This window comes from Antechinus flavipes, chromosome 6, assembly GCF_016432865.1.
Source record: "Antechinus flavipes isolate AdamAnt ecotype Samford, QLD, Australia chromosome 6, AdamAnt_v2, whole genome shotgun sequence".
Classification (NCBI taxonomy): Eukaryota; Metazoa; Chordata; class Mammalia; order Dasyuromorphia; family Dasyuridae; genus Antechinus; species Antechinus flavipes.
In genome coordinates this window covers 242971695-242988290 of record NC_067403.1, presented here as the reverse complement: position 1 = coordinate 242988290, position 16596 = coordinate 242971695, and the positions used below count along the sequence as shown (strand labels likewise).

General features: G+C 31.7%; 1 protein-coding gene across 1 annotated transcript; it reads right to left on the bottom strand.

Moving 5' to 3' along the window:
- Positions 1 to 5403: 5403 nt before the first annotated feature.
- On the bottom strand, positions 5404 to 6336 carry LOC127541308 (olfactory receptor 4C15-like). The gene has a single exon (XM_051966592.1). The coding sequence runs from the start codon at positions 6334 to 6336 to the stop codon at positions 5404 to 5406; it is 933 nt and encodes a 310-aa protein (XP_051822552.1).
- Positions 6337 to 16596: the final 10260 nt, after the last annotated feature.

Sequence of the window (16596 nt, the reverse complement as noted above, 5' to 3'; positions counted from 1 at the left end):
TTGGTACACTGATTCATGTGAGTTATGTGCCAAATTTAGGCTGTCAATTGCTTTGTGTAATTATGGAGAGAAAAACAACAACAGGAAGGAAGGAAAGAAGGGAGGAAGGAAGGGAGAGAGGGACAAAGGGAGGGAAATAGGGAGGGAAGGAAAAGGAGAAAGGAAGAGGAGGGAGGAAGGGGGGAAGAAAAAAGGAAAAGAAGGAGGGAGGAAGGAAAGGAAGGAGAAAGGGAGGGAGGGAGGAAGGGAGAAAAAAGAAGAGAAGAAAGACAGAAAGAAAAAAGAAAGAAAGAAGTGAAAAGAGAATAGAATGAGAGAAGAGAAAAGAAAGGAAAGACCAGAGGGAAAAAGAAGAAAGGATGAAAAAAAGAAAGACAAAGATGAGAGAGATAGAAACACAGAAATACAGGAAGATCAGTATAACAAATCAATACACTGAAAAAATCTGAAAAGTTATTCATTACACAATACCTTTGGTTCTCCCTCTTGGAGGCAAGAGGAGATCTCTCTCATCTTTGTCTTTCTTTTTTTCATCCTTTCTTCTTTTTCCCTCTGGTCTTTCCTTTCTTTTCTCTTCTCTCATTCTATTCTCTTTTCATTTCTTTCTTTCTTTTTTCTTTCTGTCTCTCTTCTCTTCTTTTTTCTCCCTTCCTCCCTCCCTCCCTTTCTCCTTCCTTTCCTTCCTCCCTCCTTCTTTTCCTTTTTTCTTCCCCCCTTCCTCCCTCCTTGCCTCCACAAAAGGATAAATTGTATTTTTGGAGGGTCATGCATGAATGATCTTTATAATTTTGCTACATTGTCTATAGATTGTTTGTGAGAGTGTATGTGGTTGTTGTTTCCATTTACATTTTTCTAATCATTTTATACATTGTTTTCTTAGGTTTGCTTACTTCACTTTGTATCAGATCCTGCAGTTTTTTCTTTATTTATCGATATTCACAACATACATCACTGGAAAATCACAGTAACATTCAATTATATTCATGTACATAGATTTATTTAGCTGTTCCCCAACTGTTTACAATTCTAGGGTAACACAAAAAGTTCTGGTATGAATCTTATAGTGCATATGGGCATTTCATTACCACTATTCTCTGGATTCAATGGATACACTGTGATATAAGCCAGGAATGAAATCTCTGGGGCAAAAGTAATGGATATTTTATCCATTTGCATAATTCCAAATCTTCTTCAAAATGAATTTTACCAATATATAATTATGCCAGCAATGCCTATCATCCCACAATCTTGAAAACATTTATTATTGCTATTTTTGTCTTCTTTACCAATTTACAGAATGAATTGTCTTTCCTCATAATTAGTAAACTGGATCATACTTTAATATGGTTGTAAAATTTTAAATTCTTATAGTGTTTCTTTATGTAGTTTTCTGCTTATTTGGGGGAAAGGCTATCAGAAATATATATGCACATGTGTGTAGAATGTAAATATAAATACATGTATATATCAATACATGCATACATATACACACATGACCTTTCTCGGATACCAAATATGTCATAACATGATGGAATGTTTTTGTTATTGTTTTCCCTTGTGGTTACTACTTTTCTTATCTTATATCTATAATACATATTCATATAAGTTTGGGCCATTTATGTTTTTTATAAATATTAATCCATTTTCTTTAGATTGTTAATTTTACTGGCATTTTTTTGGCAAATATTTGCTTTGTCATCTTCATTGGCGGTGCATTTATCCTTTTCATTTTTAATATAAGTAATTTTATTTTTTTAATCACAGTAATCAATGAATTTTCTATTTTATTGTTTTTTTCATAAAATTAATTGCAAGTTTTATTTATTAATTCATTTTTTTTTGTTTTTACTTTCCAATGTATTAATCTTCCCTTAATTTTTCTGAACTTCTATTTTGGTTCTTACATTTAGATATTTAATAGGTTCTTCCTTTTCTTTTTTCTTTTTCAAGTTGCATGCTCAATTCATTTATTAATTGTTCTCTCTATTATAGATGTATATATTTACAAATTTAAATTTTCTTTATTGTTTTATCTATATCCCATTAATTTTGATATGCTTTTTGATTGTGGTCATTATTTTTAATTAAATTATTGATTGGTTCTATGATTTGTCATTTTACCTCTCCATTCTTTAATATTATAGTGTTTAGATTATGATTGCTTAGATTTTTAACATTTTGATTTATTTCTCTCTGGCTGTTTCTTGCATATAATTTTATTGCCCTGTGGCCTGAAAATGATATATTTAACATTTCTGATTTTCTACATTTATTTGTAAGATTTTTATGCCATAATACATTGTTACATTTTTATGAAATGACAATGTAGAGCTGGAAAAGGATATCTTCTTCTTATTTTCAATTGGGAAAAAAATGTACTTCTTTCTATTTCCATTCAATTTTTTTCCCCACAACTCATCATATCTAATTCTTCACAGATTCTGTCCACCTCAACTTCTTTTCTATTTATTTTATGTTATTTTTATCTAGTTCTGAGAGAATATTTGAGATCTCCCACTGTATCAATTTATTTTGCATTTCTTCCTATAATTCACATTACTTTTCCTTTAAGAATTTGAATGTTATACTCTTTGGTGCATATATAGATATGCCATAGACAATATATTTATTGTCTGTCTATCTTATTCTCTCTGTTGTGTCCCTTCTCAAAAGTCATGTTTGCTTTTGACCACTGCCAGTTTTACTCTGCCCTCCCCCTTTCTTTTATCATTTTACCCTCCTATTACCCTGTTGGACAAGACAAAATGCTATATCAGGTGACTATGCATATGTATTCTTCCCTCTATTAACTGATCTAGGTGAAAGTGATATTCAACCATTGCCTGTCCCACCCACACTCAAAGCTCTCCCTTACACACCTCTTGTATGTAAAGCAATTTCCCCAATTCTTCTTTTCCCTTTCTCCTTTTCTCAGTATATCTTGCTTTATGACCATATGCCCAAATTCTGTAGAGAATCTTAGCAGTGGTGAATGCTATACTTTTTCAATGGCTTTTTTTTTTTTTTACTCTTAGATAGTTTTTTGGTTTGAGTAGTTTTGGTTTTAATATTTTAATTACATTTTTTCTTAATATTGAATCATTCTCACATCTTTTCTTTAAATCCAACCATTGAATGATTTCTTGGATAAATCCCCATTATCAGACTTTTTTAAAAAAGTAATATATTTAATAATACTTAAAATTTAGAAGGTAATGAAATATTGTTCATTAATCATATCCATCTATTTTTGTTTTATTTTTCCTTCTGTGTTTTATTCTTTCCTGGTAGAGATATTTGGAGTAAATTTATAAAATAATTTTGGAAGATAATTTTCTCAGATGTTGCATGTGTGTATACAGAGAAAAAAAGATGATAGATAATATAAATATGATCCAGAGTCAATAATATATATGTATATGTACATGTCTATGATATATATATATATACATAGAACTATGATATATGTGTATGTATTTTTCGTTTGACTTAATGTAATGGTGTGAAATTAATCATGACTTCCTTTTTTTAAATGTCAATAAGCCATGTGTTTTATAAGGTAGTTAAGTGCTTTGTTTGTTTGTTTGTTTTCTTCTAGCCATAAGCATTAAGCCTAGTGGTCTAAACTTAGAGCACTTTCTTTTTTGAAAATGTTCTACCTTTAATTTTTTCCTTGTTTCAGAACACCTTTGCTATTTATCAAGAATCATCAAAGGGTAAGTGACAACAACTATACAATCACATATTTAAGTACTTCTAATAGATTTGATTTGATCCAATGAGGCAGGAGACATGATAGTATTAAAGTAATTAAATATCATCTAATCTTATAAATCACTTCAGAATTCATTTTCCAATTGAACTTTGTTTTCTGGTTAAATAACAAAGAGAGGAAATGATTGGTTTTTGAAATGATGAGGTCTGATTAGGATGCAGGCAGATGATGAAAGGCAGATATCTCACCTTTAAAAGCTCTCATTTTTGAGATTCAAAGGGGAAAACTTTTAATTTATTATGTTCTATCCTCTTTTATATAAACATTTTTGTCAAGAATGAAATGGATTCTTAGACTCAATTCTCACCTTCTTTGAAGCTACTATTAGACAACATGCTAGGATTTCCTTCTGTTAAAAATCAATCTTGAGAATCAATTCTGATGGAAGTGGCTATCTTCAGCAATGAGAGGATCTAATTCAGTTCCAATTGATCAGTGATGAACACAATTGGCTATATCCAGCTAAAGAACACTGGGAAATGAGTGTGGAGTGTTTGCATTTTTTCCCCCCAGGTTATTTTTACCTTTCTAAATCCAATTATTCTCTTGATATAGAGAACTATATAAATATGTACACATGTAATTGTATTTAAGATATACTTTAACATCTTTAATATGTGTAAGACTGCCTGCCATCTAGGGGAGGGGGTGGAGGGAAAGTAAGGAAAAGTTGGAACAAAAGTGTTTGCAAGGGTCAATGTTGAAAAATTACCCATTCCTATGTTCTGTCAATAAAAAGCAATTTTAAAAATCAGTCTATACCCATACTCTCCATCAATTCATTAGATCTTAAGATTCCTCACCAACTTCATTATTTGAATAATCTTATTTATAGAATTTTAGGTTTAAAGAATTCTGCTTTTCTATCCTCCTAACAGTAGTGAACATAGACAAGGCCCTGGAGTAGAAAACTTTCTCTGCTATCATCTTGTAAGGAAATACCTCCATGATACCCAACTGTCTTTTAAAGATTAAAAAATCTTGCAATAGGAATATGAAGTGCTGGATTCTAGACTGAGCACATTTTTAATGTAGTCATGTGAATTTTGCAAGTTATGTCAGTGTTCTGAGCCTCAGTTTCTTCCTCTTTAAAATCCATTTGTCTTGGCGATCACAAAATCCTTGAATTTCAGAATTCGAAACAATCTCAAAGTCAATCTACACTATCTCATACCCGTGCAGGCATCTCTCATCCTAACCTTTCTACTTGGAATAACGCTGTTGGAAACACTGTCAAATACTGTTTGTTTCTCTATGTTCTTTTTGGAAATTTAACTTTTGCTTTAAAAGATGTTGATTCCTATTGTGCACTATGAAATTCAATGTTTTGGCTTAAAAATTTCCTTTTTAGTCCTTACATTGATATTCTAGATTTTCAGTTTTTTTTTTTCTTCCTACAGCTAAGCCTTCTGTGCTATGTGGTCTAAGATATCTATAAAATTCTTTAATGAATGATTCTATAAATCAACATGTTAACTAATCATATACATATATATATATATATATATATATATATATATATATATATATATATATATATATATATGGAATATTATCATTTAGATTTTCTTGGAAATCCACTCTAACTCTCTTTTCTATAAAAAACAATGTTGCTGATTTCAAAATCTTTATTTTTCAATAGAGATTGTTGTTCTGTTCCAAAACCTCTTCATTGCATTCTTCACTTCGGCATTTCTAAAAGTGTAGATCAAAGGGTTTAATGTGGGAGTCATTATGGTATAAAATACAGCTACAGTTTTGTCAAAAGAAAAAGTAGAAGGAGTCCGTACATATACAATTATGCATGGGACGAAGAACATAACAATAACTGTGACATGGGAGCTACAAGTGGAGAGGGCTTTTCGTCGTGCTTCCATATTGTATTTCCTCAGAGAGTACAGGATGACTCCATAAGAAATGAGCAAAAGAGCAAAAATTAATATACATATCAAGCCACTGTTGGCCACAACCATAAAACCAAAGCTACGTGTGTCAGTGCAGGACAATTTCAACAAAGGATACAAGTCACACATAAAGTGATCAATCACATTAGGGCCACAAAAGGATAACGGGATAATGAAGATCATTTGGATAATGGAATGGAGAAAGCCCCCTACCCAGGCCACTCCTACCAGGAGTAAACACAGACGTCGGCTCATGATGGTCACATAGTGCAAAGGCTTGCAGATGGCTATATAGCGGTCATAGGCCATGGCTGAGAGAATGATCACCTCAGCACCTGCAAGAAAATGCTCTGCAAAAAGCTGTGTCATACACCCTCTGAATGAAATGGTTTTTCTCTCATAGAGGGAATCAACTATTACTTTTGGAACAATGGCAGATGAGAAGCAGGCATCCAAGAAGGAAAGGAAAGCTAGGAAGAAGTACATGGGCGCACTCATAAGAGAGGGGCTATAGACAATGGTCACAACAATAAATAAATTTGCCCCCAGAGATGTGACATAAAAAAACAGAAATATTACAAATATCATTTTCTGAATATCTGGATTCTGTGAAAGTCCCAAGAAGATGAATTCAGTCACTTGGCTTTGATTGTCCATGATTAGGTGGATGTCTGACTGTCTTGGTGATCACAGAGTACCTGGGGGGTAGAGGGAGAGAGAGAGAGAAGAGAGAGAGAGAGAGAAAGAGAGACAGAGACAGAGAGAGAGAGAGAGAGAGAGACAGAGACAGAGACAGAGACAAAGACAGAGAGACAGACAGAGACAGAAACAGAGAGAGAGACAGAGACAGACAGACAGACAGAGAAAGAGACAAAAAGATGAAGAGAGATAGAAACAGAGAGACACAGATACACAGAGAGATAAAGAGAGGCAGAAACAGACAGACACAGAGATACCAGAGAGAGAAATCAGAGAGACCAGAGAGAGACAGAGGAAGACAAAGTGATAGAGGAGAGATTGAAAAAAAAGTTATAAAACCTACCTTATATTTGAAACATGAATGCTCAAGAGATCCTCAAAAATGGTTTTTTTAAAACATTTCTGGCAAATACATGCATATCTATGCTGTCATTCAATAAAAGAGCAGAAGGCAAAAGAGAATATATGCCTATATGTTTTTTTTTTTCCTGTTACATCCATATTTTATACAAACACGTAAATATATAAGTTCATGGATATTAGATAGGATATGGAGGAAGAAATGAGAAACGAAAAGAGACAGGCTTGTATTAAACACAAATGTTGCATGTACACAGAATTGCAAAAATATAAATTGAACCTTTTTCATAATTTCAATTGTCAAAAATGTTCTATGTTTTTGAACAGATGTATGGAATCTAAGAGAAATCTGAGCAGCTTGATAGCTGCTATCCAACCAAGTTTCAGAGGTTGTGGAATATTCAAAGAAGGAAAGAAAGAATCAGCAAGGACAAATAAAAGGAGTCTGAGCATGAACACTCTTGGGAGCCTACTTCAATATTTGATCTAAGTGCGGATCAAACTTTTTTCAATAGGAACAAACATGCAAGGATCCAACTCTTAATTATCCGGACTGAAAATAAACATGCAGGAATGTTCTGAAATAAATATTTTCATGAAACATACCAGGAATGGGTCAGAGTTATTTTTAAGGTGAAGCTATCTAGAATTCATAGGAAGTTGTTTTTAAGAGTGTATTGTTGGGGGAAATATCTAGAAAAGATTTATTGCTTCATTGTTGAAATATCCAAAGCAGAAATGTTGATTTTTCCATCTGTTCTGACTTCTCTGAGAAGCTAATGAAGCCATTTCTCCCTTAACTATTGAACTGAATATATTGAAGTACACAATTATTTGTGGAATGCCTTCTAAAAATAATACTTTTTTTTTTTTTAACTCAATTTCACCATGAGAAGTTTCTTAAAGTTCCCATCTACCTAATCTCTCCCTTTTTACAAGGAGTTACCTGGTATAAGAACAAGTAAGAACCATAGAATTCATTAATCAAATTAAGATTCACCTTACTCATAACCAGTGTGTGTGTGTGTGTGTGTAGTCAGAGAGAGCTAAATTCAAATCCTCCTTCATATACTTACTTGATGGATAATTTTCAACAAGTCCTTTAGTTACTTTCAATCTATTTCCTCATCCATGTAATTGGGATAATAATAGCATCTTCTACAAATATATTTTCAAGAGTCAAATGAAATAACATAAGTAAATTGCCTTTCAAATTTTAAAGCACTATAGAACCAAAGCACTAAATAGCTGTTGCTATTTAAATCCTGACTGAGTATCAGGTATAGATCATGAATTAAATACTTTTGATCAAATTATTATGTACTATGTATTTGGATTACAAATTTTTAAAAATTCTAATTAAAGACATCATAATAATGCCGTTCTTTATGTCCTTTCTCCCCCTTCTGTATAATTTTAGTGTGTACCAGGTACTTCTCTATTTTAATTTCTTCATCCATGAAATAGTAATAATAACTCTGGAGCCTAGTGTAGTAATGTTTTATGAACCTCAAATTTCATGTAATATTTTGCAAATTTTGTTTCACACAAAAAGTACTCTATCACAATAACCACAAACATAATATTATTGTTGTTACAATTTCCATTGATAGATGTATATATTGTTTCTTATAACAATAAATAATAAGGTCATAAATGTATTATTGCATTTTATATATGAGGAAACTGAATAAGAAAGAGTTTAACCTATCTTTTTATGATAGAACTTTTAAATGTCAAAGGAGACATTTCAACCCAGATTTCTATTGAAACCTATTGAAAACATTGTATCTTTTACTCTCTTTTAGTATCTTTTTTCCCACTCAAAACTAAGTCTGTGAGCACTCCCAGGTAAAATTAGTCACACTTTAAAACATGATGAAAACAATTGTTATAGTCAGAGGGGGAGCTAAAATGAAAAAGTGTTTTGGTGAAGTCCAGAATTTAGTTTATTCATAATTGTAATGCCTGACACAGGTAAATAATCCATAGAATCAGAACACAGATGGCTGAAGGATACAAACCAATCATAGTTCTCATTTACCACATGAAAAAGGGTTTATGCAAATGAAATAACTTCCATCTTTTCTCAAAAGCCCTTAGAATTAGGACAAAGATTAACCCCTGGAGTTTCTGAAGTTTGTTTGTTTGTTTGTTTTAAGCAATGAATTCTTTCAATTATCCTGCAAATTCCTATGAAAAAGGGCTTTCCTTTTCCACCAAATTTCCTTGATCCTCTTATTGTTTTTTTTAGTCCAGAAAATTAAAATTCTTACATTGCTTCAGGAAATCTTTAGACTACATAATTTGTTAAGCAAATACAGTCTTAAAAAGGATGCTGGTCCATATGTATATGCCTCAAATGCACAACAGCTAAATTGGTCTTTAGTCATTACCGTTATCACCATAATCAGAGCATTCTGTTTTTGTTTTTTTTTTTTTTCTTTTCTGTTATTCTATCTTAAGCTTTGTCTCTAATTCTCCACTCCAATTTTTTTTTTTGCTCCTTATTTTGATGCAATGCTACCCACTTAAATTATTGGTGACTTTTTCTTGCTTTCTTTGCATGGATAAAATATTATCAGAATATATGGTATCATTATGATTATTGATCTATCAAATTGCATGCATCATGTCAAAAATTGCAACTGACATATGATTATTTAAGTTTGGAAAAGATAAAATGATATGTTATCTAATTTAAGAATCACAATAGGCCTATGAGAGAAGTACTATAAAACTCATTTTATTGATGAAACCCTGAAATCAAAGAGATTTAGTGATTTGTCTGTAGACACAGAGAAAAAAATTAGAAGGAAGACCTTCTGATTCAAATTCCAGTGTGTTAAATTCCCTCTAGAGAATGGTTATGGTAGTTAGAGAATAGTCATGAATCTATTTGCTATTAAGTCATCATTTTCACAAGTGATAGGATAAAATAATTGCATATTCATAAATGGCAATAATAATAATAAAATGCTATGTTGAATTTTGACATTTTTTAAAAATTAGTCACCCCAGAAACTCTGCATCCCTCCCCCAAGCATCCTTGGAACATGAAGAGCAAACACACATTTGACATGGTCTAGGTTCCAAGGGGAATCAAATTTCAATACTTACTTCAAGAATCTGTGACTTGATTGCAACATTGGCTCCTTTCACTAGGGCAGATTGCAGACCTTTGAAGAAAGTTTATGAGTTCAAAAGTGAAGTCAATCTGGGATCAATCTTCTGGACATGAACCTTCCCAATTTAGCTAGCTTGGTCCTTTGACAACTGATGCACCAGCCATTGGTGGGCCAGAGTTCTAACACTTTTGATCTTGATAAGACTTGATAAAGCTTGCACACCGCCAGGAGAAGCCCTGAGTTTACCTCTGGGAAGCTAAAATATGAACTTGAAATCCTATATAATTGAAAAATAATAGAAGTTCCATTTCTTTTATCAAAGGCTTTCCTTGTGTTATTTTTTGTAAGTAACTTGATAAGTAAACCACAAGAAAGATAAACATATTCAGTTCTTAAATATGAGGACTATGCTCACAATTCAATTAGATCCTGGAAGGTATATTTATAAACTTCATACCTTATAGTTTATGATGATAGAGACCTGTTGGGGTCATCTACAAAAGATTTGTCATATAGTTAAGAAGTATTTGAGGGTCTTTTCTCAATTGCAATATCTATAGCAGAGAGAAAAGTAATGTCTCTGATCCTTATGGGTATGAAATGCTCCTGTCTCTGCTCTAGTGATGCCTTTACATGGTCTCTTGGGAGAAACAATCAAGTTTCCTTGTTTAGTGTTTTGACTGGATTCCCTTGGAGCTTGTGGACCTATGGAATCATTCCTTAAGATCTCCTAGGGTTTGGGGGCAGGAAGGGGAGTAATCTTCTAATAGGATGATTTGTCAAGATGGTATACTTACATTTAAATCAGTCTTTGAGAAATTTTGATGTTCCTTTTCATGTATCTTTTAAATATGATTTCAATTGATTTTAATTTTTATACTGTTTATCTTTTTGTATAGGAATAAATTATAATGTACATGTGCCCTGAAATGGGATGGAGATCTCTTTTTAGGACTTTCTTCTTCCTATTTTAATTTCTTCTTCTACATCACAGATTCCTGATAAATATATAGCAAATACATATATATATATATATACACATACAAACATATATACATGTATATATATACATTTTATATAGATGTATATTTGTGCATGTGTGTGTCTCAAGTACCAATATTGAAATCCCATAATTCTGAAATAAATTATATTTTTGTGTATATATATGTATATATATACATATATATTCACCAATGAAATATATTCCTATGAAAAATTATTAATAAATCTGCAAATACACACAAACATACATTTTTCCTATAGGATGATAGAAGTGGAATGGAAGTTTCATGAACAATGTTCTAATCCAGACTTCTAGCTTTAATGGTGTAGAAAGTGAGGCCCAGGGAAATTATGTGATTTATCTAATATCACAAAAAACAGTAAACATTCTTGTTGGCATTAGAACATAAGTTTTCTGACTCTGGAACTCACATTCTTTCCCTTGTTCTATTCAGTCATTGTTAACATAGAGGATTAAGGGGCAGCTAGGTGGCATAGTGGATAGAGCACCAGCCCTGAAGTCAGGAAGAGCTGAGTTCAAATCTAGTCTCAGATACTTAACACTTCCTAGTCCTGTGACCCTGTGCAACTCACTTAACCCCAATTACCACAACACCACCAATACCAACACCACAACCACGATAGCCACAGAGTATTAAGAATGGAGATTATAGGAAAACCTGGACTCATTCCTCTAAGCCTCTCAGATTGGGGCCACTAAAATTCTCTGTCAAAAAAATAAAAAGTTCAGTGTGTCTTTATTGTCATTTTAGATTTCATTTCCTCTTAGATTGTGTTTAGCACATTCATTGTTATGTAATAGCTTAGTTAAAACACTTTACAAAGTTCAATTAAGCTTATCACAGATTTATTAAGCACCTTGTATGCACAAGATACTATATTGTTGCCAGAGGTAATCAAAAAAAAAATCCATTACATTCAAATATAATATAGTATATTGTACTTGAGAGAAATAATGCATAGAGAAATGACTCCTGCAGTTTATAAGATTCAATTCACAAGCATCCACTATGCATAAAGTAGTTATTGTGATTATTATCAACCACAAGAAGAGAAAAATGAAATATAAACTTTATGCTCAAGAATACATTATATCCTATGTTTTGAAAAAAAAAGGATACAAAGTTTCAAATGAGATATCATTACAAATTAATTTGAGAAAGGAAGAAAACACTCAAAATTGAGAGGAGAAAAAATGATGTTGTAAGACAGGGGGAAAGGAAATTCCAGAATAAATGCATGAAGGCATTGAAATGAAAGAGTGCTGTGTTCAGGCAAGCACACAAGTGTGCTTGCAATGTGTGGCTGCAATATAGAGATTATGAGTGAAATAATTTTAAATAAATATAATAATATTAATAAGTATAATTCTGGCAATATCAGAATTTTATGAATTTTAAAAATCAAACTAAGGAATTTTCATTTAGAGGCACTATATGAGAAACTATAAATGAGAAATTTATATAAGAAACTATAAATATTTCAGCATAGCTGAGATAACAATATAATTATGATGTTGGAAAATGTATTTTGGCATATCGGGGAAGTTTAACTTTAAAAATGTAAGACTGGTAGGAAAGAAGACAATTTGGTAAATATATATGTGTGTGTGTGTATATACTATACGTAATATATATATGCATATATATATATATATATATAAAGAGAGAGAGAGAGAGAGAGAGAAAGAGAGAGAGAGAGAGAGAGAGAGAGAGAGAGAGAGAGAGAGAGAGAGAGAGAGAGAGAGAGAGAGAGAGCATAAAGACCTGAACTAATACTAAGTGTGAATGAGTGGAAAAAAGAGGACATATACAAAGAATGTTACAGAGATAGAATCAGGAAGGTTTAATGATGTCTGGGCATGGAAAGTGAGAGAAAGTGAAAAATCATAGATGATCTCAAAGGTGCAAAACTGAGAAAATCTGAAGACAGGAGTTTTATGGGTAGCATGTAAACAGTCAACTATTATTTACTAAGCATTTTTTTTTTTGATGCTCTGTGATTAGTGAAGATAGAGAGATAGATTAATGGATGGATTAATAGATTTGTCTCCACAAATCTATAGATAGGGAAACATTTTGATGGATTGAGAGACATAAATATTATAGATAAAGATAGGTAGGTATATATAGATATTAATAAATATTAATTTATCTATTTAAATTATGTATGAAAGTATATATCCAGTACCAAAGATTCTTTGTGGAATGGCACAATGTATAGAATGTATACAGTTGAATATTTCTCCAACTCCATCATTTATGTATGTGTGTATGTATATATGTGTGTGTGCATGTGTGTGTGTGTGTGTGTGTGTGTGTGTGTGTGGAAGAAAGAAGGAAAGGAGGGTGGAAAGCAAGAGAGGGGAGGGGAAGGATCCTAAGACAATGATCTCAAGCATTATGATAAAACAAAATTTTAAATGAGTTTTTTTTTAATAATTTATTAGAAAAGAGTATTTGGAACAGATACAATAGTGGATTTGTAGTCAGCAATGTTTGAGTTCATATATGGTTTCCTATTTATAATAGCTGTGTCATCTTGGGCAAATCACATAAGCTTTCCAGCCTCAGTTTCCCCACCTATAAATGAAGATAATAGCACTAACCCAGCATTCTTATTGTGAGGATCAAATGAAAGAGCAAACATATGTGAAGTATATTACAAAACTTAAAGCTAAGTTGAATAATTATAATAGATAGCAGTAATATTTTCCCCTTTATTCTTGTGAATGAATCATTTACAGAGAGAGTGAAATGATTGGTGAGCTGTAGTTTTACTACTTATCTATTAAATAATAATGTTATCTATTAGTGACACTGAGTATACTTCAAAGTAACTTCAAAAATAAATATTCAATTATTATAGAGAAACAAAAATAAAACATGTCCTTACCTTTAAGGATCAACTGTTTTGGGGGTGATGGCATAAATTTTATACAGAGACCTTGTACAATTCCTCTCTGTTCCTCCAAATCCATTTCCTAATTGTGAGAGAAAGATGGGTAATTTTGATAATATGAAATTTAAAACAAGAAGTTTTTCATAAACAAAATCAGTGTAGACAAGATTAGAAGGAAATGAGGATGAGTTACAATAAGTTTCTTTGATAAAGGCCTTATTTCTCAGTTATATAGTGAGGCAAAATTAGAAGACAGGGAGTTATTCCCCAAGTGGATATAAACAGTTAGTTTTTAGAAGAAATCAAAACTTGTACAGTCATATGTAAAAAATGTTCTAAATCACTATGGATTGGAGAAATGCAAATTAAAACAATTTTGTGATACCAGCTCATATCTATTAGATTGGTTAATATGATAGAAACTGGAAATGATTAATATTAGAAGAGATAAGAAAAAAATTCAGACACTAATATCCTCTTAATGGTTTTGTGAACTTGATTCAACCATTCTGGAGAGCAATTTGGACCTAGGCCCAAAGGAGTAGAAAGCTGTGCATATCTTTTGACACAGCAATACCACTTTTGGTCTGTATCTCAAAGAGAGCAAAGGAAATGGATTTATATGATCCTCTATGTGAAACAAACATTTATAGGAGCTCTTTTTATGATGCCAAAAAATGGAAATTGAAGAGATGCCCAGCAACTGGAGAATAGCTGATAAGTTATGATATATTGTTGTGATGAAATGTTATTGTTCTATAAGAAATGACGAGCAGATGGTTTCATAAAAACCTAGAAAAAACTTATGTGAACAGATATCAAGTTAAGTTAACAGAAAAAAAAATGTACACAGTAATAGCAGTACTATACAATAATAAACTGTAGATGCCTTAGGTATTCTGATCTGTACAATGATTTAAGAAATTTCCAAAGATTTATGATTAAAAATGCTATCTACCTCTAGAAAAGGGAGTGAAAAATTCTGAAGGTAAATAGAAATATAATTTTAAACTTTATTTTTCTAGATTTTTTTTTTGCATCATGATTAAATGGAAACATGTTTTAAATAAATTCACATATATAATTGATATCACATGTCATACCTTCTAATTGAGTGGGGGAGGATGGAAGGGAAAAAGAATTTTAAACTCAAAATGTTTTAAGTGAAAATTAAAAATAAATAATAATTTGGAAAAGAGGAAGTTTTAGATATTGATATGAATCCTACATTTTATTCATTCTTTAACTTCAGAAATTATTCCTAATTCTGTTCCCATAATGAATAGCCTGTATAGAAATCCTTCCCTCTCACAAAATAATGGTCCTATCTACCTCCTTTCCCCCATTCAGAGCAGCTCAGTCTTCTTGTTCCATGAAAATTGTATATCTTTATGTTTATTTATCTGATTTTGAAATGGTGTTATGAAGAAATCATTTGCAAACTTTACAAATCTATGGGGATGTGAATTTTCATAGTTGTGCTATTATTGCTATAAACCACAAGGTGTCACTAACAGACATTAACCTGATACTGTTATCAAGGAAATCTCATGGCCTGGGTAAGATCCAAAGTCACCCTGACAGTTATATTTTCAAATGCTTTGAAGGAAATTGCTGAGGACACAATAATTTAAAATTATCCCTCACTCTTCCTTACATCCCATTATACTTTTATAATCCTCAGAAAATTAATGATCTAGATCCACTAGATCCAATGTCTAGATTAATGATCTGGATTATTGGAATGATTTAGTAATTTAAAAAACATAATAAAGAACATAAAAAGCATTCAATTAGAATTTTCTTGTGTTCCTCTCATACCAGGGAGCATGATTATCTTTTGATTTATTAAATTTCACTTGACTCTGGCCATATAACCTTTTAATAACGGCATACAAGAAAGACATCTTTGTTATTTTTGCTTTGCTTTTTAAATAATTAATAAAGAGATGTAGTGTTATATAATACATACTCACCTGTTTCTAAATTCCTCTGGACATAGATCACCCCAGAAAATACATTGGCCACTTTAAACATAAGAGTTTTATGATTAGTGATTTATGATTAGTCATACACTGATGTGTTTTATATCTCACTTTTAACTGCTATCCTGGCTGTTCCAGGCAAAAAAATGAAGAAAATACAGTCTATCAATGGATATTTAATTCATGACTCCAGTAGAGTCAATCAATGGAAAAAGGTTTTCAAAGCTCAGTATCTTACTCGATTTTCTATTGTGGGATAATCATGGATTCACTAAGTCACAATTCTTTCTATGATCAATGAGGGCTCTTTATTTTATTGTGCTATCACTTTCTTACTTCATTTAGGTTATTGTTATTGCTATGGTGAGTTATAACCAATGATAAAACACACATGAAAGTGGATTATCTCATTTCCATTCACACTTTTTGAATTTTTATCCCTTTATATCTCCTTGAACTCAAACCCTTCAGTTTACATTTATAATATTTAAGAAAAGTATCATTTCTTTATCTCTCCATTCTGCTAAACTTTTCATCCATTTGGGGGGGCTATTTTAAAGAATAAAATAGTTGTAATTGTCATTGTTCAGTAGTTTCAGCCATGACTCCATTTGCATTTGCCATTTCTTGGCAACGATACAGGAATGGTTTGCCATTTCCTTGTCAAGCAGTTGTCATTAAATGTACATAAATAAATAAATATATGTGTCCATTCTCTAGCTCTCACCCAAGTTTTATTAATTATATCACTTTTGATCCATTTCATTTTGGTTTCTGTGCCAGATAAGGAGAATTAAATGAAAATGTCCCTATTTTCAATG

Coding starts and splice junctions, on each gene's coding strand:
- LOC127541308 (XM_051966592.1), bottom strand. CDS start 6,336: ATGGACAATCAAAGCCAAGTGACTGAATTCATCTTCTTGGGACTTTCA.